The sequence below is a fragment of the Hemitrygon akajei genome, unplaced genomic scaffold, assembly GCF_048418815.1.
Source record: "Hemitrygon akajei unplaced genomic scaffold, sHemAka1.3 Scf000038, whole genome shotgun sequence".
NCBI lineage: Eukaryota > Metazoa > Chordata > Chondrichthyes > Myliobatiformes > Dasyatidae > Hemitrygon > Hemitrygon akajei.
In genome coordinates, this window is record NW_027331924.1 from 4,968,085 (window position 1) to 4,989,806 (window position 21,722).

Sequence of the window (21,722 nt, forward strand, 5' to 3'; positions counted from 1 at the left end):
GAAAGAGAAGATTTCCGGAGTTCGGGTGAGGCTTCCTGAGCGGAATTTCTGATAATACTGTATTGTTTTGCTCCCTTTAGTGCAGAATAGCCGAGTATCGCAGCTCCAGTGACCTGGGTTCGATCCTGACCTCTGCTGCTGTCTGTGTGGAGTTTGCATGCTCTCCCTGTGGCCATGACAGTTTCAGACACATTCTAACGACATGCTGGATGAATGGTTAATTACAATTAACCCTGTGAAGGTGGGGGAGGGTGTATGTGAATCTGCTGGGAGTTAATGGGTCACTGAGGGAGAATAAGTTTCAGGAAAATGTGAGGGAAAGGGGTTGACGGGAATGTCTCAGAAGTAGTATGGACCGAACGGTCACTTTTATGTCATAAGGAAATACAACACAGCAATGCAGTAAACTAATCTTCACCTTTAAATCGACAGGAACAGTCACACAGTGTTCAGACCCACATCACATCCCAGTTGGCTGAACTGCGTCAGATTATCACTGAGAAAGAGCAGAGCTTACTCAGGGATCTCAGGGAAGAAGAGAAGAGGATTCTCAACCCAATGGAGAAAAATCTTCTTAAGATTCAAGAGAATATAAGGATTATTCAGGAGGAAATCACTAAGTTAAAGGAACAGATGGATCAAAAAGACAGTGTGATGTTTCTTAAGGTGACGGATTACATTTCAATTTATTTCTGTCAAATTGAACTAAATGAACAGTGGTTTATTTGAAATAAACACAGCACAGAGGCCAATTCTACCAAATCAATTGCCACTGCTGGTGTCCTCACACAGAGAGTTCTCCTTGCATGACGAACCTCCAATCACTCCGCTAATGATATTCTAAAATGTTGGAGACAGATATTCGATCCTTTATCAGCAACATACAATATTTAAGCGATGAAATTTCAGCATAATTAATCGTAAATTAAACTGTAATTAATCGGTCAACAAAAGATATGGCATCTGCCAGTCCCAGGCTCAAAACAGCCCAGAACAAAGTACGAATACGTAACTTATTCCCTTCACTTTTACCACGTCCCCACTCACGTGACTGGTTATCGTAATGAACACGTAACACAGAATACAATGCAGACAGAAAACAGACGTGTTGCTCCTGCACACAGCATTTACAAATGGCAGTAAACTGGTTTTCACCAGACAATTGATGCAACTATCCAGGATTGCTGTTGTCCCAAAACTGGACTTCCACAAATTCTGTACATCCCAGGACAGAATGTAATCTTTTCTGAAAAGATTTACTCTGATCATAACACAGAGCTGCTGATTGTGTCCTTAATTACAGCATTAAATATCCTCTAAAACTCCCATTAACTCCCAGTTTCAGTCACAGGCTGTGAGTGTGTCTGGTGCGGTGGGTGTGAGGGTCTGTCTGTCAATCAGTGAGAACAAAGAATGTGACCCACACATCAGACTTATCCTCCGTATCCGGTTTCCATCAGATTACAGAAACTTTCACTGTCTCTACATTTTCGAATTAGTTTTACATGGGATTGTGTCCCATTCTCCGTCATGAGCAGGCCATTCGGTCCATCTTCTATCAATTTCCCCTTGGCCACAAACCTGCCACCTCCTCACCGCACCCAGCAACAATGCCCCGAACTCCCTGGTCCCTCACGTGTTTATCTAGCCTCCCCATTACATTCAATCTCTGATGTTCCATTTCAACCACTCCTGTGGCACTGAGTTCCACATTCTCCACACTAAATTTCTTGTGGGATTTATTAAAAATCTCCTGGCATTTTATCTTTGACTGAAGGTCTCCCCATAAATAGAAACATAGAAACAAAGAAAACCTACAGCACAATACAGTCTCTTTGGCCCACAATGCTGTGTCGAATTTCACTTTAGAAATTACCTCGAGTTACCCATAGCTCTCTATTTTTCTAAGCTCCATGTACCTGTGTAGGAGTCTGTGTAAGACCCTGTCGCATCCACCTCCATCTTTGTTGCCGGCAGCTCATTCCACCCATTCCAAAACACTTACCCGACATCTCCTCTGTACTACTTCCAAGCACCTGTGTCCTCTCGTGTTCGCCATAATGAGGTACTTTTTCCACCTTCGCGCAATCAAATCCATCACTGATCTTAAGTTGTTCCATTTTATCATTCTGACGCTTTATCCAGATGATAATGCACAGCCTGTCCTGTCTCTCCTGTCAGTTCCATCCTCTCAGTAATGGTCTAACTTTCAGCAACTTTCCCTGTAATTTTCCGCGTGGTTCTGTATTCCTGGTGTGTGTTTGTGACTGTGGGAGTGGGAATTTTCAACACCTTGTAATGATTTGGATGAAATTCAGGATGTGGACATTAAGTCCAAGTCTAATCAGATTTGTGCTTTTATTTACTTCAGGAGGAAGCTCATCAGAACAGGAGGTAGGACATGCTCTTTACTAAAACCCTGTATGGATTTGTAAAATAGTTCAAAATTCCAGTTTATCACCAGCAGTTTAATATTTACAGAATCAGTGACGATGTCCAGGAATTGTCAGTGACAAATGAGGCCCTACCGGTTGAAAAATTCGATCGCTTCTATTTGTTGAACACAGTGCTGAGAGAAACACTTGATGCTATTAACCGAGGTAAAACTTACAAAGATTCATTTTTCCTTGTTCATGAAACACCATTAATTTATAAGCTGAAGCAAAGATTGGCTGTGATAATGGACTGAAGAGGAACTGAAGTTTATTCCACATCAACCCCACCCACTGGGAGGCATCACTGTCACATGGTCAGCTGGAGATGTCAGACCCCTGAACACACCAGCACAGGGTCACAATACAACCAATACACAGGACTGGCAGATGAACCACTGTGTCCTGATCCCAGACACACTGCACTAACACACCAGGACATGAGTTTGAATCCTACCTCAAGAGCGGGGAATTTAATACTGACTTGATGATATTGTAGGGAATAAAAGTGGGTATCAGTGTGGTGACCGGGATTGTCAGGAAAATAGACAAGTCCTTCGTGCCCTGTGAGTGCAGACTCTGACTGACACAGATCTTCCCACTTCCGGATCAGCATCTCTCACTGTTGTTAGAGGCCGAAGAGGGGAGCAGTAGTGACAGGGGACTCAATCGTCAGGAGACAGACGGGAGAATCTGTGGACGTGAATGGGGCCCCCGAATGGTATCTTGCCCCCTAGGTGCCAAGGTCAGGGACGTCTCAGATCGCGTCTGCAGCATTTTGGAGAGGGAGGGTGAAGAGTCAGCCATCTTGTTGCATTTTGGGACCAATGACATTGGAAGTAAAAACAAAGAGGTCCTGAAAAGAATCTGGCTAGCTTGGTAGAAAGCTCAGAAGCAGCACCCCCAGGGTTGTAATTTCTGGATTGCTGCCTGTGCCACGTGCTGGTGAGGGTAGAAACAGGATAATTTGACAGATAAACATGGCTGAGAAGATGGTGCTGGGGACAGGGCTTCAGGTTCTTGCATCATTGGGATCTGTTCTGGTGGAGGAATGACCTGCTCAAAAGGGATGGGTTGCACCTCGACCCGAGGGAGAACAATATTCGCACAGAGAGGTTTGATAGAGCTGTCGGGGAGGTTTTAAACTAATTTGGTGGGGGTGGGGGCGGTTGGAACTGGAGTGAAGGGATAGGACTGATGGTAAAAATGCAAAGATAGCGTGCAGTCAGACTGTCAGATAGGGCGGACAGATGCGAGGAGAAAATTGGAGCCAGCAGGGTGAGTATCAGTGCATTACGGATGCAGAATTAAAAAGGGTAGCAGATACAGTACACAAAGTGTTATATCTCAATGCATGGAGTAGGAGAAATAAGGTGGATGATCTTGTTGCACTATTACCGATTGTCAGGTATGATGTTGTGGCCATCACGGAATCGTGGCTGAAGGATGGTTGTAGTTGAGAGCTGAATGTCCAAGGTTACACAATGTATCGGAGGAATGATGGAAGACTGATGGGGTGGTGTGGCTCTGCTGGTAAATCAGCAGCTAGATGTGACATAAGATTGGAAGATGTTGAATCCTTGTGGGTTGAGGTAAGGAACTGCAAAAGTAAAAATGACACTGACACCAGTCATATACAGGCCTCCCAACAGTCAGTGGGTTGGGGCCCACAGATTACAACTGGAAATAGAAAAGGCTGATGAAAAGGACAATGTTATGATAATCATGGGAGATTTCAACATGCAGGGCAATTGGGAAAATCAGTTTGGTAAAGCATCTCAAGAGAGTGAGTTTGTTGAATGCAATGTGATGGCTTTCTAGAGCAGTTTGTCGTTGAGCCTACTCGGGGAACAGCTCTACTGGATTGGGTGTTATGTATTGAACCAGAGGTGAGTAGTTAAAAGAACCCTTAGGAGGCAGTGCTCACAACATGAATGAGTTCAACTTGAAATTTGATAAGGAGAAAGTAAAGTCTTGACGTTGTAGTATTTCAGAGGAGTAAAAGAAGTTACAGTGGTCTGAGAGAGGAGTTGGCCAAAGCAAATTGGAAGGAGATGCTGGCAGGGATGAGAGCAGAGCAGAAATGGTGTCAGTTTCTGGGAAAATGAGGAAGGTGAAGGATAGATGTATTCCAAAAATAAATAAATACTCAAATGGCAAAATAGTAAAACCGTGGCTGACAAGGGAAGACAAGTTAATGTAAAGGCAAAAGAGAGGGGATACAACTAAATAAAAATTAGTAGGAAGACAGAGGATTGGAAAGCTATTAAATATCTACAGAGAGGAACTAAAAGGATGATTGGGAGGGGAAAAATAAACAAGAAATTGATTTGAATTGAATTGACTTTATTACTTACATCCTTCATATACATGAGGATTAAAAATCTTTACGTTATGTCTCCACCTAAATGTGCAATGCACAATTTATAGTAATTTATAATGAATAATATGTACAACAGGCTGGTTCATATAACATAGAAATATTGTTGTTTCCACATGAGTTAATCAGTCTGCTGGCCTGGTTGAAGAAGCTGTCCCGGAGCCTGTTGCTCCTGGCTTTTATGATGCGGTACCGTATCCCGGATGGTAGCAACTGGGACAGGTTGTGTTTGGGGTGACTCTGGTCTCCAATGATCCTTCAGGCCCTTTTTACACACCTGTCTTTGTAAAACAAGTTAGCAAACAATATCAAATTGTTTTTCAAGTATTGTAAAAAAAAACAGAGATGAGAGTGGGTATAGGACCGCTAGAAAATGAGGCCGGATATATAATAACGCGGGATAAAGAGGTGGCAGATAAACCAAATATTTTGCACCAGTCTTCACCATGGAAGACACTAGCACTGTGTCCGGTGTTGAAGAGTGCGAGGGAAGAGAAGTGAGTGCAGTTACTGTTACAAGGGAGAAGGTGCTCAAAAAGCTGAAAGACCTAAAGGTACATAAGTCACCCGGACCAGATGAACTGCACCCTAGTGTTCTGAAAGAGGTTGTGGTAGACATTGTGGAGACATTTCAAATGATCTTTCAAAAATCACTGGACCCTGGCAAAGTGCCAGAGGATTGGAAAATGGCAAATGTCACTTAACTCTTTAAGTAAGGAGGAAGGCAGCAGAAAGGAAATTATTGACCAGTCAGCCTCACCTCTGTGGTTGGGAAGAAATTGGAGTCAATTGTTAAGTATGAGGTTATGGAATACTTGGTGACCCTGGACAAGATAGGACAAGTCAGCATGGCTTCATTAAGGGAATATCCTGCCTGACAAATCTGTTGGGATTCTTTGAGGAGATTACAAGCAGGATCGATAAAGGGGATGCAGTGGATGTTGTATATTTGGAATCTCGGAAGGCCTTTGACAAGGTGCCACACATGAAGGTGGTACCCAGGTTAAGAGGCCATGGTATTACAGAAAAGTTACAGGCATGGTTAGAACATTGGCTGATTGGTAGGAAACAGCGAATGAGAGTAAAGGTATCCTTTTCTGGTTGGCTGCCAGTGACTCATGTTCCACAGGGGCCAGCGTTAGGACACCTTCATTTTATGCTGTATATCAAGATCTAGCTGATGGGATAGACCATAAGATATAGGAGCAGAAATAGGCCATTCAGCCCATCGAGTCTGCTCTACCATTCAGTCATGAGCAGATCCAATTCTTCCGGTCATACCCGCTCCCCTGCTTTCACCCTATACCCCTTGATGCCCTGGCTAATCAAGAACCTATCAAGCCTTAAATATGACTTGGCCTTAACAGCCACTTGTGGCAACAAATTCCACACACAGACTAAAGTAATTTCTCCGCATCTCAGTTCTAAAAGGACGTCCTTCAATCCTGAAGTCATACCCTCTTGTCCTACAGTAGATGGCTTTGTTTCCAAGTTTGCATATGATACAGAGATTGGTGGAGGGGCCGGTAGTGTTGAGGAAACAGTTAGGCTGGACAAGGACTTGAATGAGGAGAATGGAAAGGAAAGTGGCAAATGATATACAATGCTGGAAAATGCATGGCCATGCACTTTTGTCGTAGAAATAATGTGCAGATTTTTTTTCCAAATGGGGAGAAAACCCAAAAAGCTGAGATGTAAATGGACTTAGCAGTTATTCTGCAGAACACCCTAAAGGTTAACTTGCAGGTATAGTCAGTGGTGAGGAAGGCAAATCCAACGTTAGCATTCAATTCAAGGGGTTTAGATAGCATTCAATCCAAGAGCAGGGATGTGATGCTGAGGCTTTATAAGGCACTGGTGAAGCCTCACCTTGAGTATTGTGAACTTGATCTCCTCGTCTAAGAAAAGATGTGCTGGCATTGCAGAAGGTTCATTTCATAAGGATGATTCCAGGAATGAAAGGGTTATCATACGAGGAACGTTTGATAGCTCTGTGTCTGTACTCGCTGGAATTTAGAAAGATGAGGGGGAATCTCATTGAAACCTTTCGAATGTTGAAAGTCCTAGACAGAGTAGATGTGGAAAGGATGTTTCCCATGGCGGTGGAGTTTAGGACAAGAGGGCACAGCCTCAAGATAGAGGGGGGTCTATTTTAAACAGATGCGGAGAAATTTGTGCCAGCAGCTGGTGAATTTGTGGAACTTGTGTGTATTTAAGGCAGAGCTTGATAGGTTCGAGATTGAACACAGTATCAAAGGTTACGGCGAGAAGACCAGGGAGTGGGGCTGAGGAGGGAAAAAAGGGATCAGCCATGATTGAATGGCGGAGCAGACTCGATAGGCAAGTGGCCTAATTCTGCTCGTATGTCTTCTGGTTATCAGACCACTACATTGAAGCATTGTGAGAATGAGCTCGGACACACCAACCAGCATTGACATGGGTCAAGATTTCATCTCGGGAGAAGCACACACAGCATAACCGGCCTGGCAAAGCTCCCTCACACACATACACAGGAAGGACTGGCAGATTGTAGTCAGAGCCTCAGCAATGTAAGTTGTTATTTCCCTCAGTAACCTGGAAACCAATCTCTTCAGAGACAGTCATTTATTTATTTAAACAATTCAATCAAGTGTGACACACGGCCACAGAAATAGGCACAAATTCCCATTTAGGATTGAAATCTGCCATCCTTACCCAGTCTGTCTGTTCTGTGGCACTGAGCTGCCCTCTGACGTGACGTCACATCAACACTTCACAGACAGACTCCGGGGTGAGATTCCTCAGGAGGATGATCTGGGAGGGTTTGACGGATGTTGAACTCACGGCCCACTTCATCAATCTGCAAGACTAAGATGTCTTCTTGAGCATGGCCCATTTGTGTGTGTTTGCCCCCCATCCCTCTAACCATTTCCCATCTGTGTACCTGCCCAAATTTATTTTAAAATATTTTATTTTTACCTGTTTCTACAGCGTCTGAGGGCAAATTCCATTTACCAACCTCCCTCTCTGTGAGAATGTTACCCGATAGACCACTCAGAAAAATTTCCCGTCTCACTTTCAATCTGAGGCGTCTGGATCTGTACTCCCATTTCTTGGAAAAAGAAACGTTATTTAAGCCCCTTATGAATTATTTACCTCGATAAGGGGTCATACCTGAACATCCTACACTACAGCTGAATAGCCCAAGCCCCCGGTCCTGGTAACATCCTCCTGAAGCCTCCTGTCCAGTGTAATGACATCCTCCCCATATTCGGGAACCGGAAATGCAGACAATGCTCCAAGTGTGGTCTATCATCGACATCAAAGGCCTTGGTGAATTTCATGTGGACAGTGTGGAATAGGCTGATGAATACAGGACTGAAGGTGTTTTTTTAGATTGGGACAAGAAGGGCGGCGTGGGAGCTAAATTCTGAAGGAAGGAAGTTTTTTTAATTCTGATTCTGATTCTGATTAGAGAAAATGAAGAGATGATAGACAGGAGCTACAGGGAGGTAGTCATTCCTAGGCTACAGGGGTCAGAAAACTGGGTGACTGTCAGGAGAGGGAAGGGAAATGCCTGGATAGTGGAGAGCACCCCTGTGGCTGCCCCCCTCAGCAACAAGTATATCGTTTCGGATGCTGTTGAGGGGGATGACCTGACAGGGGACGGCCACGGTGACCGGGTCTCTGGCACTGAGCCTGGCGCTGTTGTGCAGGAGGGAAGGAGGGAGAAGAGGAATGCGGTAGTCATAGGGGATTCCATAGTCAGGGGAACAGACAGGAGATTCTGTGAGCCTGATAGAGATACCCGCATGGTGTGCTGCCTCCCAGGTGCCAGGGTACGGGATGTCTCGGATCGGGTCCAGGATATTCTGAAGGGAGAGGGCGAGTAGCCAGCTGTCTTGGTACATGTTGGTACCAATGACATAGAGAGGAAAAGGGAGGAGGTCCTGAAGAGAGATTTCCGGGAGTTAGGAAGGAAGCTGAGAAGCAGGACCTCCAGGGTAGTAATCTCAGGATTGCTACCTGTGCCACGTGCTAGCGAGGGCAAGAATAGTAGGATCAGGCTGATGAATGCGTGGCTGAGAGACTGGTGCAGGGGGCAGGGCTTCAGATTCTTGGATCATTGGGATCTCTTCAGGGGGAAGTATTACCTGTTCAAAAAGGACGGGTTACACCTGAACCATAGCGGAAATGTTTAATAGAGCTGTTAGGGAGGGTTTAAACTAATTTGGCAGGGAGATGGTAAACCGGAATGGTAAAGTGGAAGAGGGGGAAAACAGAAATAAATCTAAGATAGTGAGTAGGAAAGATGTCAGGAAGGACAGGCAGGTGATGGGGCAAATTTGCAGCCATTGGGATGAGTTGCAGTGCAATCAAAACAAAGAGTACCAAATACTGGACTTAAGGTGTTATACTTAAATACACACAGCATAAGGAATAAAGTGGATGATCTTGTCGTACAGCTACAGATTGGCAGGTATAATTTTGTGGCCATCACTCTGACGTCGCTAAAGGATGCATGTCTCTGAGAGCTGAACGTCCAAGGATACACGGTGTATCGGAAGGATAGGCAGGTAGGCAGAGGGGGTGGCGTGGCTTTATTGGCAAGAAATGATATTAAATCATTAGAAAGAGGTGACATAGGATCGGAATGTGCAGAATCTTTCTGGGTTGAGCTAAGAAATAGCAGGGATAAAAGGACCCTGATGGCAGTTATCTACAGGCCTCCTAACAGCTGCAATGAGGTGGACTACAAATTACAACAGGAAATAGAAAAGGCTTGCCAGAAGGGCAGTGTTATGATAATTGTGGGGGATTTTAACATGCGAGTGGATTGGGAAAATCAGATCGACACTGGATCTCAAGACAGAGAATTTGTAGAATGTCTACGAGATGGTTTTTCTGAACAGCTTGTTGTTGAGCCCACTAGGGGATCAGAGGTACTGGATTGGATATTGTGTAATGAACCAGAGGTGATTAGAGAGATTGAGGTGAAGGAACCGTTAGGAGACAGTGATTGTAACATGATTGAGTTCACTGTGAAATTTGAGAAAGAGAAGCCGAAATCCGATGTGTCGATATTTCAGTGGAGTAAAGGAAATTACAGAGGCATGACAGAGGAACTGGCCAGATTTGACTGGAAAGGGACACTAGCGGGAGGACGGCAGAGCAGCAGTGGCTGGAGTTTATGCGAGAAGTGAGGAAGGTGCAAGACAGATATATTCCAAAAAAGAAGAAATTTTCGAATGGAAAAAGGATGCGACCGTGGATGACAAGAGAAGTGAAAGCCAAAGTAAATGCAACGGAGAGGGCATTCAAGGAAGCAAAAATTAGTGTGAAGACAGAGGATTGGGAAGTTTTTAAAAGCTTACAAAAGGAAACTACGATGGCCATTAAGAGGGAAAAGATGATCTATAAAAGGAAGCTGGCAAATAATATCAAAGAAGATACTTAAAGCTTTTTCAAGTATATAAAGAGTAAAAAACGGGTGAGAGTGGAGAAAGCACCGATAGAAAATGATGCTGGAGAAATTGTAATGGGAGATAATGAGATGGCTGAGGAACTGAACGAGTACTTGCATCAGTCCTCACTGAGGAAGATATCAGCAGTATACCGGACACTCAAGGGTGTCAGGGAAGAGAAGCGTGCGCAGTCACAATTACGACAGAGAAAGTACTGAGGAAGCTGAATAGTCTAAGGGTAGATAAATCTCCAGGACCAGATGGAATGCACCCTTGTGTTTTGAAGGAAGTAGCTGTGGAGATCGCGGAGGCATTAGCAATGATCTTTCAAAAGTCAATAGATTCTGGCATGGTTCCGGAGGAGTGGAAGATTGTAAATGCCACTCTGGTATTTAAGAAAGGGGCAAGGAAGCAAAATGTAAATTATAGACCTGTTAGCTTGAGAAATGGTTGGGAGGTTTCTGGAGTCAATTGTCAAGGATGAGGTTACGGAGTCATATGACAAGACAGGCCAAACTCAGCATGGTTTCCTTAAAGGAAAATCCTGCCTGACAAACAAGATAAGAGCCCATGGAATTACGGGAAATTTACATATGTGGATAGATCGTTGGCGGATTGGCAGGAAACAGAGAGTGGGAATAAAGGATCCCATTCTGGTTGTCTGCCGGTTACCAGTGGTGTTCCACAGGGGTCCGTGTTGGGGCCGTTTCTTTTTACGTTGTATATCAACGATTTGGATTATGGAATAGATGGCTTTGTGGCTAAGTTTGTTGATGATACGAAGATAGGTGGAGGGAACGGTAGTGCTGAGGAAACAGAGTCTGCAGAGAGACTTGGATAGATTAGGAGAATGGTCAAAGAAGTGGCAAATGAAATACAATGTTGAAAAGTGTATGGTCATGCACGTTGGTAGAAGAAGTAAACGGGCTGACTATTATTTAAATGGAGAGAGAATTCAAAATTCTGAGATGTGTTACGAACCCCGTAACTGGGTCACTTACCAGCAAAGATAGAGAGGTCGGTTGAAGTCTGATGGTACTATTTTTAAACAGTATTTATTGGTAAAAATACACAAAAATAATATCAATGCAAACATACAGATAATATACGTCGTCAATACTAAATCTAAAAGTGCGGGTATAATAATAATCAATAAGAAATAACTATCGTTGTCTAGGGGATAATGTATTGTCCGATGGAAATATAAAAGTCACTCAGTTCATGCAGGCTTCAGCATTTGGTTGGAGTCAAGAGAGAGTTTTTAGAAACTTGCCAGCTTTTCCTTTTTATGATGTCGATCCTTCGAAATTTCGTTGGTGGCCTCTTCTTTAGCGAAGCCGTTCTTCCGTGGTAAGGCCCCAATCCCAGGCAACGGAAAAGGACGCACGCGAGCCCTCCACCGGCTGTTGCTATTAAACGCTGTCACGGGATTTCTAACATTTCTCCTGGAGCGTCTCAAGGGGTTGTTTCCCAGACCCGCTTTTATCCTTACTCACGGGGTCTTAGATGTCAATCAGGTTGGGATGATGCAATCCCTCAACCAGACCACTCCGGTCATTCCCTGAGGGCTTCAATGAATAGTACAGTACTCAATACACAATTCCGTCTCCAAGAGACAATGGCCGTTATTCGTGGCTTTGTCTTGCTGAGGGGCCAGGACACATTGCAAAAACCTGAGGATTCTCTCTCATTTCCTGGGTCCCAGACCCGAATTAAAAGCCATCTTGCGATTCTCAAGAAGGAGGGGACGAATTTGTACCCTTCGGCCCGTGAGAGTTGTTGCACATTCGGAACAGATGCAATGGGACTTGGGAGTGCTCGTGCAGGATACCCTTAAGGTTAACCTCCAGGTTGAGTCGGTGGTGAAGAAGGCGAATGCAATGTTGGCATTCATTTCTAGAGGAATAGAGTATAGGAGCAGGGATGTGATGTTGAGGCTGTATAAGGCACTGGTAAAACCTCACTTGGAATACTGTGTGCAGTTTTGGGCTCCTTATTTAAGAAAGGATGTTCTGACATTGGAGAGGGTTCAGAGAAGATTCACTAGAATGATTCCGGGAATGAGAGGGTTAACATCTGAAAAACATTTGACAGTTCTTGGACTGTACTCCTTGGAGTTTAGAAGAATGAGGGGGAACTTCACAGACATATTTCTTATGTTAAAATGCATAGACAGAGTGGATGTGGCAAAGTTGTTTCCCATGGTGGGGGAGTTTAGTACGAGAGGACATGACTTAAGGATTGAAGGGCGACCATTCAGAACGGAGATGTGAAGAAATTTTTTTAGCCAGAGGGTGGTGAATCTGTGAATTTCTTGCGGCAGTGGATGTCAAGTCATTGGGTGTATTTAAGACAGAGATTGATAGGTATGTGAGTAGCCAGGGCATCAAAGGTCATGGTGAGACGGTGGGGGAGTGGGAATAAATGGGAGAATGGATCAGCTCATGATAAAATGTCGGAGCAGATTCGAAGGGCCGAATGGCCGGCTTCTGCTGCTTTGTCTTATGGTCTTAGTTGAATGCACCAGTATACGTAATAAGGATCTTGTAGCACAGGTAGAGTTTGGCAGGTACAAACTTAGGCAGGCACGACTTTGGTCGAAGGAATAAAAGCAGAGACAATTCTGTAAACCGGGCGAAAACTGAAAAATCAGAGGTGCAAAGGGACATGGGTTTCCTTGTGCAGGATTCCCTGAAGGTTAACTTGCAGTTTGTGTCAGTGGTAAGATTGGCAAACTCAATGTTTGCTTTCACTTCGAGAGGATTAGAGTACAAGAGCAAGGATTTAATTCTGAGGTTTTAATAAGGCATTGGTCAGACCACACTTGGAGTATTGTGAGCAGTTTTGGGTCCCTTCTATCGGAAAACATGTACTGGCATTGGAGAGGGTCCAGAAGATTCACAAGAATGATTCCGGGAATGAAATAATTAACATGTGAGGACTATCTGATGGTTCTGGGCCTGTACTCACGGGAGTTTAGAGGAATGTCTGATTTATTATCTCCATCAATCCTATTCTCCCGCCTCCTCTCCATAACATTGGAGACACTGACCAATCAAGAAGTTTACTTATTAACTTCTGCTTTAAAAATCAAACATGAGAAACTCTGCAGATGCTGGTAATGCAAGTTACACAGGTCCTGATGAATGGTCTCGCCAGATCTCGCTGACACCTGTCTGGAGAGAGTTGATGTTGGGAGGATGTTGGGTCGAGAACGGTAAGCACAGCCTCCGACTATAGGGATGTCCATTTCGGACAGAGATGAGGAGGAATTCCTTTATCCACAGGATAGTGAATCTGCCACAGGCAGCTGTGGAGGCCAAATAATTGAGTGTATTTAAAGCAGAGTAACACACACAAATTGTTGGGGGAACAGCAGGCAGGGAAGTTTCTGTGGAAAAGAGTAAACAGTCGACAGTTCAGACTGAAACACTTCATCAGGACCTGTGTTGCTTAAGGGTCACTGCAAATTCATCCCCTGTACTAATGAGGGGCTGCGGGGGATGGGGTTCTGGGAAAGGGGACAAAGTCATCCTCATCTGCCATCTTTGCCCCCTCTAGCTTCTCATTACCTCTACACACGCAGTTCACCCACGGGCTTTCCACCCCTCCCCCCACCTGGTTCAATCTGCCATTCATCTCTCCCCTACTGGTTCCCATTATCACCTCCTTTACTGTCACAAACCATCACACTGCCCCACTTCACACTCACAAATGAATGTGAACATTGTATGACGGGCCTGTTCCTGTGCTGTACTGTTCTATGTTCTCTGTTCCCAGTTTCGAAGAATGAGATGAGATCTCATGAAATCACAAAATTCTTTCAGGGGTCAACAGGCAGGAGTGAGGGAGGATGTTTCCCCTGTTCAATGGAAAACCCTTGGGGAGACATTAGTTTTTGACCCGCTTTCGTCGGGTCAAACCTCCCCCCGATCCCCGGGGCCGCGCTGCCCGAGTCTCCCCCCGATCCCCGGGGCCGCGCTGCCCGAGTCTCCCCCGATCCCCGGGGCCCCGCTGCCCGAGTCTCCCCCCGATCCCCGAGGCCGCGCTGCCCGAGTCTCCCCCCGATCCCCGGGGCCGCGCTGCCCGAGTCTCCCCCCGATCCCCGGGGACTCTCTAATTCTCTGCTTCTCCCCCCAGTCTCTGTCACCCTGGATGTGGAAACGGCGCATCCGTATCTCGAGGTGTCTGAGGATCGGAAGAGTGTGAGACGGACCGGGACCCGGAGGAATCTCCCTGACACCGGGAAGAGATTCACAGACCGGCCTTGTGTGCTGGGATCGGAGGGATTCACATCGGGGAGACATTACTGGGAGGTGGAGGTGACGGGAAATCGGGTCTGGTGTCTGGGAGTCGCCGCAGAGTCTGTGGAGAGGAAGAGACGGGTCAGTCTGAGTCCGGAGACCAGATTCTGGGTCATCAGGCGGGTTGGTGACGTGTTACATCGGGATTGTGACGTGTCCGGTGTCCCCCCCCCCGAGTCCCGTCTCGCTGCCGGTCCCATCCCCGGGAGGGTGGGAGTTTATCTCAGTTACGAGTCCGGGACAGTTTCATTTTACAACGCGGAGACCAAGTCCCATCTCCACACCTTCACTGGGAATAAATTCACGGGGAAACTTTATCCTTTCTTCCGGACTGCGGTTGTAAACCAGTGGCTGAGAATCTGCTCTGGTTCCGCTCCGGGTCTGTAAACGGGTCGGGTCCCGGGACCGGCGTCAGGAGTAAAGTCCCTGTAAATATAAATGTGCGGAGAGTGCAGCTAAATACGTGACTAAGGAGACGGTGCAGGAGGGAGGGCTTCATGTTTCTGGACAATTGGGCTTTGTTCCCGGGAAGGTGGGGCCTGTTTCGAAGGGACGGTTTGCCCCTGAACTGGAGGGGGACTAACATCCTTTGCAGAGGGAGGGGAACCAGAGTGTTAGAGCAGATAGTGAGGTGGAGGAGGATAAAGGTCATGCGAGGACTGCATGTATAGACAGAAATCAAAGGTTTGTACATTAGGTTGTAAATTAATTTTCAGAGCTTTAGAAATTGTAGAAAATAAAGATTTCCAAAAAGATTTTGATGAAGAACGTGACCAGAACATATGTGAAAAAGTGGCTACTTCAGTTTTACACCTATCGCAATAATTGTCAAAGTTAGGAAATATTTTGGATAGTCTCTCCTTTGTTAAATAGTAACAGTGAACAATTTTAAATTGAATTAAACACTGATTGGCACATATCAAAGAAGAATTGACCATCTTCATTAACAAAGGTCATATTAAGTTCTCTCTCCCAATGTTGTTTAATTTTTAGTGATTAAGGGGATCTTTATTTTTGCATTTATTTATTTTTATTTTCATTTATTTTGTGATGGTCGATTGAAGACTTTTTTAGAGTTAATTAGCAAATATTCTCTCTCTCATACACACATACTGCAATATCTTCAGGTCAGACATTTTTTACAAAAATAATTATCTAAGTTTCCATATATGCAAGAATCTGATTTGTTGGATACTGTTTTGAATATGAATCTTTTAGTAAGAGGTTCCATTAGTAGAATTTATAATTTATTTTTAATACATTAATACAAAAAGTTAACCTCCCACCTAAGGTTTATACATGATAGAAATATTAGTTGTTTCAGACGTGATAGAGGGGGAGGGATGAAAGGGGGGGGGGAGTGGCATTACTAGTCAGGGAAAATATCACAGCTGTGCGTAGACAGGACAGACCGGAGGGTTTGTCTACAGAGGCCATATGGGTAGAGCTGAGGAACGGGAAAGGTGTGACCACACTAATAGGGGTGTATTATAGACCGCCCAATAGTCAGAGAGAATTGGAGGAGCAAATCTGTATAAAGATAGTAGACCGATGTAAGAAACAGAAAGTTGTAATAGTAGGGAATTTTAACTTTCCACATATTGACTGGGACTCCCAAACGGTAAAAGATTCATATTCAAAATAGTATCCAAAAAAATCAGATTCTTGCATATATGGAAACTTAGATAATTATTTTTGTAAAAAATGTCTGACCTGAAGATATTGCAGTATGTGTGTATGAGAGAGAGAATATTTGCTAATTAACTCTAAAATAGTCTTCAAACGACCATCACAAAATAAATGAAAATAAAAATAAATAAATGCAAAAATAAAGATCCCCTTAATCACTAAAAATTAAAAGGGCTAGATGGCTTGGAGTTTGTCAAATGTTTTCAGGAAAGTTTTCTAAATCAATATATAGAGGTACCTACGAGAGAGGATGCAATACTTGATCTCCTATTAGGAAACCAGACAGTCAGGTGACAGAAGTATGTGTGGGCGAACATTTTGGGTCCAGTGACCATAATGTCATTAGCTTCAAGTTAATTATGGATAAGGATGGGTCTGGTCCTCAAGTTGAGGTTCTAAATTGGAGAAGGGTCAATTTTATGGAAATGAAAAAGGATCTAGGAAGAGTGGATTGGGATAATTTTTTTTCTTGAGAGGATGTGTTCAGTAAGTGGAAGGCCTCCAAATGTGAAATTTTGAGGGTGCAGAGTTTGCATTTTCCTGCCAGGGTTAAAGGCAAAGTTAACAGGCACAGGGAACCTTGGTTTTCAAGGGATATTGGCAATCTGGTTAAGAAAAAGAGAGAAGTGTACAGCAGGTAAAGGCAACAAAGAGCAAATGAGTTACTTGAAGAGTATAGAAAACGTAAGAAAATACTAAAGAAGGAAATCAGGAAGGCAACAAGAAGACATGAGGTGGCTTTGGCAGATAATGTGAAGGAAAACCTGAAGGGTTTCTACAAGTATATTAAGAGTAAAAGGATAGTAAGGGACAAAATTGGTCCCCTAGAAGATCAGAGTGGTCGTCTTTGTGTGGAGCCTCACGAGATGGGGGAGATCTTAAACAGTTTTTTTGCATCAGTATTTACTCAGGAAACTGGCATAGTGTATATGGAAGGAAGGGAAACAAGCAGTAGTGTCATGGAACATTTGTAGATTAAAGAGGAGGAGGTGCTTGCTGCCTTACAGCGAATAAAGGTAGATGAATCCCCCGGACCTGACTTGATATTTTCTCAGACTTTGAGAGAGACTAGAGTAGAATTTGCAGGGGCCCTGACAGAAATATTTAAAATGTCCTCAGCCACGGGTGCACTGCCAGAGGATTGGAGGGTAGCTCATGTTATTCCGTTGTTTAAAAAAGGCTCCAATAGTAAACCAGGTAATTACAGGCCAGTGAGCCTGACATCAGTAGTATGTAAGTTATTGGAGGATGTTCTGAGAGATCGGATTTACAAGTATTTGGACAGCCAATGGCTGATTAAGGATAGTCAGTACGGCTTTGTGCATGGTAGATCGTGTTTAATGAATCTCGAAGAGTTTCTCGAGGTGGTTACCAACTAAGTAGGTGAAGGAAAGGCTGTGGATGTTGTCCACATGAACTTTAGTAAGGCCTTTGACAAGGTCCCACATGGGAGGTTAGTTCAGAAAGTTCAGACATGAGGTATCCATGGAGAGTTTGAAGAGTGCAGAGATTTACTAAGATGTTGCCAGGTCTTCAGGAGTTGATGTACAGGGAAAGATTGAACAGGTTAGGACTATATTCCTTGAAGCGTAGAAGAATGAGGGGAGATTTGATAGAGGTTTACAAAATTATGTGGGGTATAGATAGTAAATGCGAGTAAGTTCTTTCCATTTAGATTAGGAAAGATAAATATGAGAGGACATGGTTTTAGGGTGAAAGGGGAAAGGTTTAGGGGGAACATTAGGAGGATCTTCACTGAGAGAGTGGTGGGAGTGTGGAACGAGCTGCCATCTGACATGGTAAATGCAGGCTCACTCTTAAGTTTTAAGAATAAATTGGATAGATACCTGGATGGGAGAGGTCTGGAGGGTTATGGACTGGGTGCAGGTCAATGGGACGAGCAGAATAAAGTTTCCGCACAGACTAGAAGCACCAAATGGCCTGTTTTCTGTGCTGCAGTGTTCTATGGTTCTATGGAGTGAAATAAACACGACATAAGAATTGTCGATTGATTCATATTAACTCGTTCACCACATCCGTCAACCGAACAGAAACACCGGGGATTCAGCAGCAGTTGTGGGCGGCGGGTCCTGAGCTCCCCCGGGTCCTAAAGTCCACCCGTAATGAGACAGGTTAAATGGGACAAGTGGGGGCGGTGCTGACCGGAAAAGACAGTGAAGATTGTTCATTAAGTTCATCTGCCATTTCTTTGTCCCCCATTACTACTTCACCAGCATCATTTTCCAGTGGTCCAGTATCAACTCTCATCTCCCTTTCACTCTTCATGTAACTGAAAACTAAACTTTTAGTATCCTGATTTATATTATTGGCCAGTTTGCCCTCATATTTCGTCTTGACCATTCTTATGGCTTTTTTCATTGCCTTTTGTTGGATTTTAAGAGCATCCCAATAATCCAACATCCCACTCACCTTTGCTACCTTATATGCCATTTCCTTAGGTTTAACACAATTATTACATGCCTTTTCCAGCTCAAACTATGAATTGATTTAAAGTCAGTCCCATAATTTAATAGTTTTTATTTGAAAACTATCTACCCTCGCAAAGATTGTACTGAAGACTGCATTTGATTTTTCTTCAGCCTTATACGCCTCACATTGAAATAGTATGTGTTTCGACAGTTTCATAATGACAAACTGTACACGACACAGAATGAAGTTTTCCAATTAGTTACAAGGCATAATTAAGCATAGTGTGGACATTTCTATGTCATGTCAATATCATTCCTTCCCTTGTTTTAAGCCCTTCATCTATAAACCCAACAGGTTTATGTACTCTGTAAAGGTGTCTGTCCTTATGTCCATTATCCTACGTCTTGTCATAAGCCCCCAATTCTTAACACTACCAACCCTTTAGCTTCTAATTTGCTAAGTGGAAGGTCTATATCCACAGCTTAACATTTAACAGCTTTTGGTGCTAAACAGTCAACATCATCATTTCCCTCAACAGTGTGATGTGCAGGGCCCATAATGTGCAGACATATAAATCAAACTTTATCTATGAAATACCGTTTGACAAATTTCCAACAGTCAATCTGACCTACTGCCAGAATGACCTGTTTAAGACTTATCAAAACTGACATGTATTCTGAGCAAATTATAAGGACCAATTTCCTCCACCCACTGTAAGCCTAAACTGTTGGCAAAAAATTCTGCTTCCTATGCTGATAAATGGCTATACGTCATTTCTTTATCATTACCTGCAATTCAGGCACACAAAAACAGCCACACCAACATCCCCAGTTAACTTATCTTTGGATTCATCTGTAAAAATGGTTACTGTATGATAATAACTTTCATTAATATACTAATGAACCAACAGACTCTCAGGCAGAACCGAATCGGATCGTGTAACATAAAATCAACTGAAGTCATTGGAAAAAACAAGGTGTGGTTACAGAGAAAGCTACAGTGGGACATATTGTATCATCAAATACACGCGTATTCCCAGCGTGATAAGAACCCAGCCACACAGAACAAAAAACACTCTTCTTGTGATGTCCCCAGCCGTCCTCCAGCACACCCTTAACCGGATGATCATTTCCTTGCTCTCTGAAATTAATCCAGAATGATGACATCAACTTGAACCTCTGTTACTTTGAGGGCAATTGTCCCATTGCAATCAGTAAAGCCAAAACAGGAGGCAACATTACTGCACTAGAACACAATCTTAAAGTCTGTAATTGTATCACATACAAACATTTTTAATTTGAAGATGAAGGTGATCCATAAGCCACACAGACATAATCAAGAACAGATCAAATTAAACAAATATAATTGGTCAACAAAGATTTTCATGTTGCACCCAAGAATACCCACATAGATGTCTGAGGAGATTTAAAGCTCCTTTACATTTATCAATTATTTTACTGATAGGTGCTTCCACGTCAGCTTATTATCCATCCACATACTGAGAAATCTTACCACTAACACTTCCACAAGATATTAATGACATAATTTAAAATCAAGTGCAAGTCTATTAATGCTGTTTGTAAACCACATAATGTTTTTTAACGACTAAAAGCTTAAAATCCTCATCAATCTGCCCACTGTTTGACCTATTAATTGTAAATTGCAATTAATACCTCTAATCCATAAAGCGACGTCATCTGTATATTGTGATTTACCCAGGGTATCCCATTTTCCCATCTCAGAGAAAATATCATTAATCATAATATTAAATAATGAAGGGCTACAAATACTGCCTTATGGGATCGCATTCTCTATCTCATAGAAACACCAACATAACATGCCGACCGGTACATGCACAGTCTGTCCAAATAAAAAACTCAGAAAAATTATACAATGTCCCCCTCACTCCTAATTTAATCAAAAGTCCTTTCTTCCATATCATTTCCCTTTTCAGTATCAAGAAATACTGATATTACAACATCTTTATTTAATTGTGTTTTCCGAATATCATCTTCCAAATCTAAAACTGAATCTAATGTCATTTCACCCTTCCAAAATCCACTCTAATAAAACACTTTATCATCACTCTTTCCAAAATATAACTCAAGCGCTTGATTACCATACATTCCATAAGTTTACATACATGAGACATTCACGATAGAGGCCCTTAACTAGAAGGATCAGATGGGGATGTGCCAGGTTTTAGAATTGGCACTACTATTTCCATTTTCCATGAGGAAAGTAGATGCACAATTCAAACATTTAATATTTTCACAAAAGCGAATTAGAAACAATTACAATTTCAAATATCACTCTTTCCTGGGAGCACCTGACCTGCATTATTAATAGACGTCTTAAATTCATACAAAGAAATCTCTCCATCAGTGATACTATCATTGCTACAGCTGACTTCCAGCACTTCAGAGTATTCACTGAAAAACATATCCCTACATTGTTTAACTTCTTCACTTAAATTATCCTGATTATGAATCTCAGCAAATGACTCAGCCAGTAACACAACCTTCCCTGTTTCAGTAACAATCATTTTGCCCTCATTAATCAACACTAGAATATTATGATCCCCACAAATCCCCCCATTTTTAAAATTATATTCCGAACAATTCCAAGTTCGGTATCTCCTCCAATATTATCTCCATATAACCTCCAGTAAATCACCTCCTTCCTCACCACGGCCTTTGCCCTTTTATTGTTAATAATGTCCCTCGGAGACTGATGCACCATCACATAAAAACTCACATTTTTCCCAATTTGCTTCCTGTCCCGTTATAAATCTAAATCCAAATCCAAACTTATAAAGACAGGAAGGCTGACTGACGTTCACATAAACCAATCACCCTCCGAGTTCCCATTTGAGCGACAGTCTCTACAGCCAATGACAGCAGGGGTCAGTGTTACGTCTGAGCTTCGATAGGCTGGAGGAAATCGGCCCATGCTCAGCCCCTCCTCTTCCGCTCCATCGCCATGGCGGAGATCAGCGATTCGCTTCTGTCGGTGTCGCCGGCCTCGGCGCCCACAAGGACGG

The 21,722-nt window shown here is 43.3% G+C and overlaps 1 protein-coding gene across 1 annotated transcript; it reads left to right on the forward strand.

Moving 5' to 3' along the window:
- Positions 1 to 490: 490 nt before the first annotated feature.
- Positions 491 to 15,341, forward strand: LOC140720226 (E3 ubiquitin-protein ligase TRIM39-like). Its single transcript, XM_073035112.1, has 4 exons — positions 491 to 666; positions 2,372 to 2,394; positions 2,482 to 2,600; positions 14,397 to 15,341. The coding sequence occupies exons 1-4, from the start codon at positions 559 to 561 to the stop codon at positions 14,945 to 14,947; spliced, it is 801 nt and encodes a 266-aa protein (XP_072891213.1). The 5' UTR covers positions 491 to 558; the 3' UTR covers positions 14,948 to 15,341.
- The last annotated feature ends 6,381 nt before the right edge of the window (positions 15,342 to 21,722 follow it).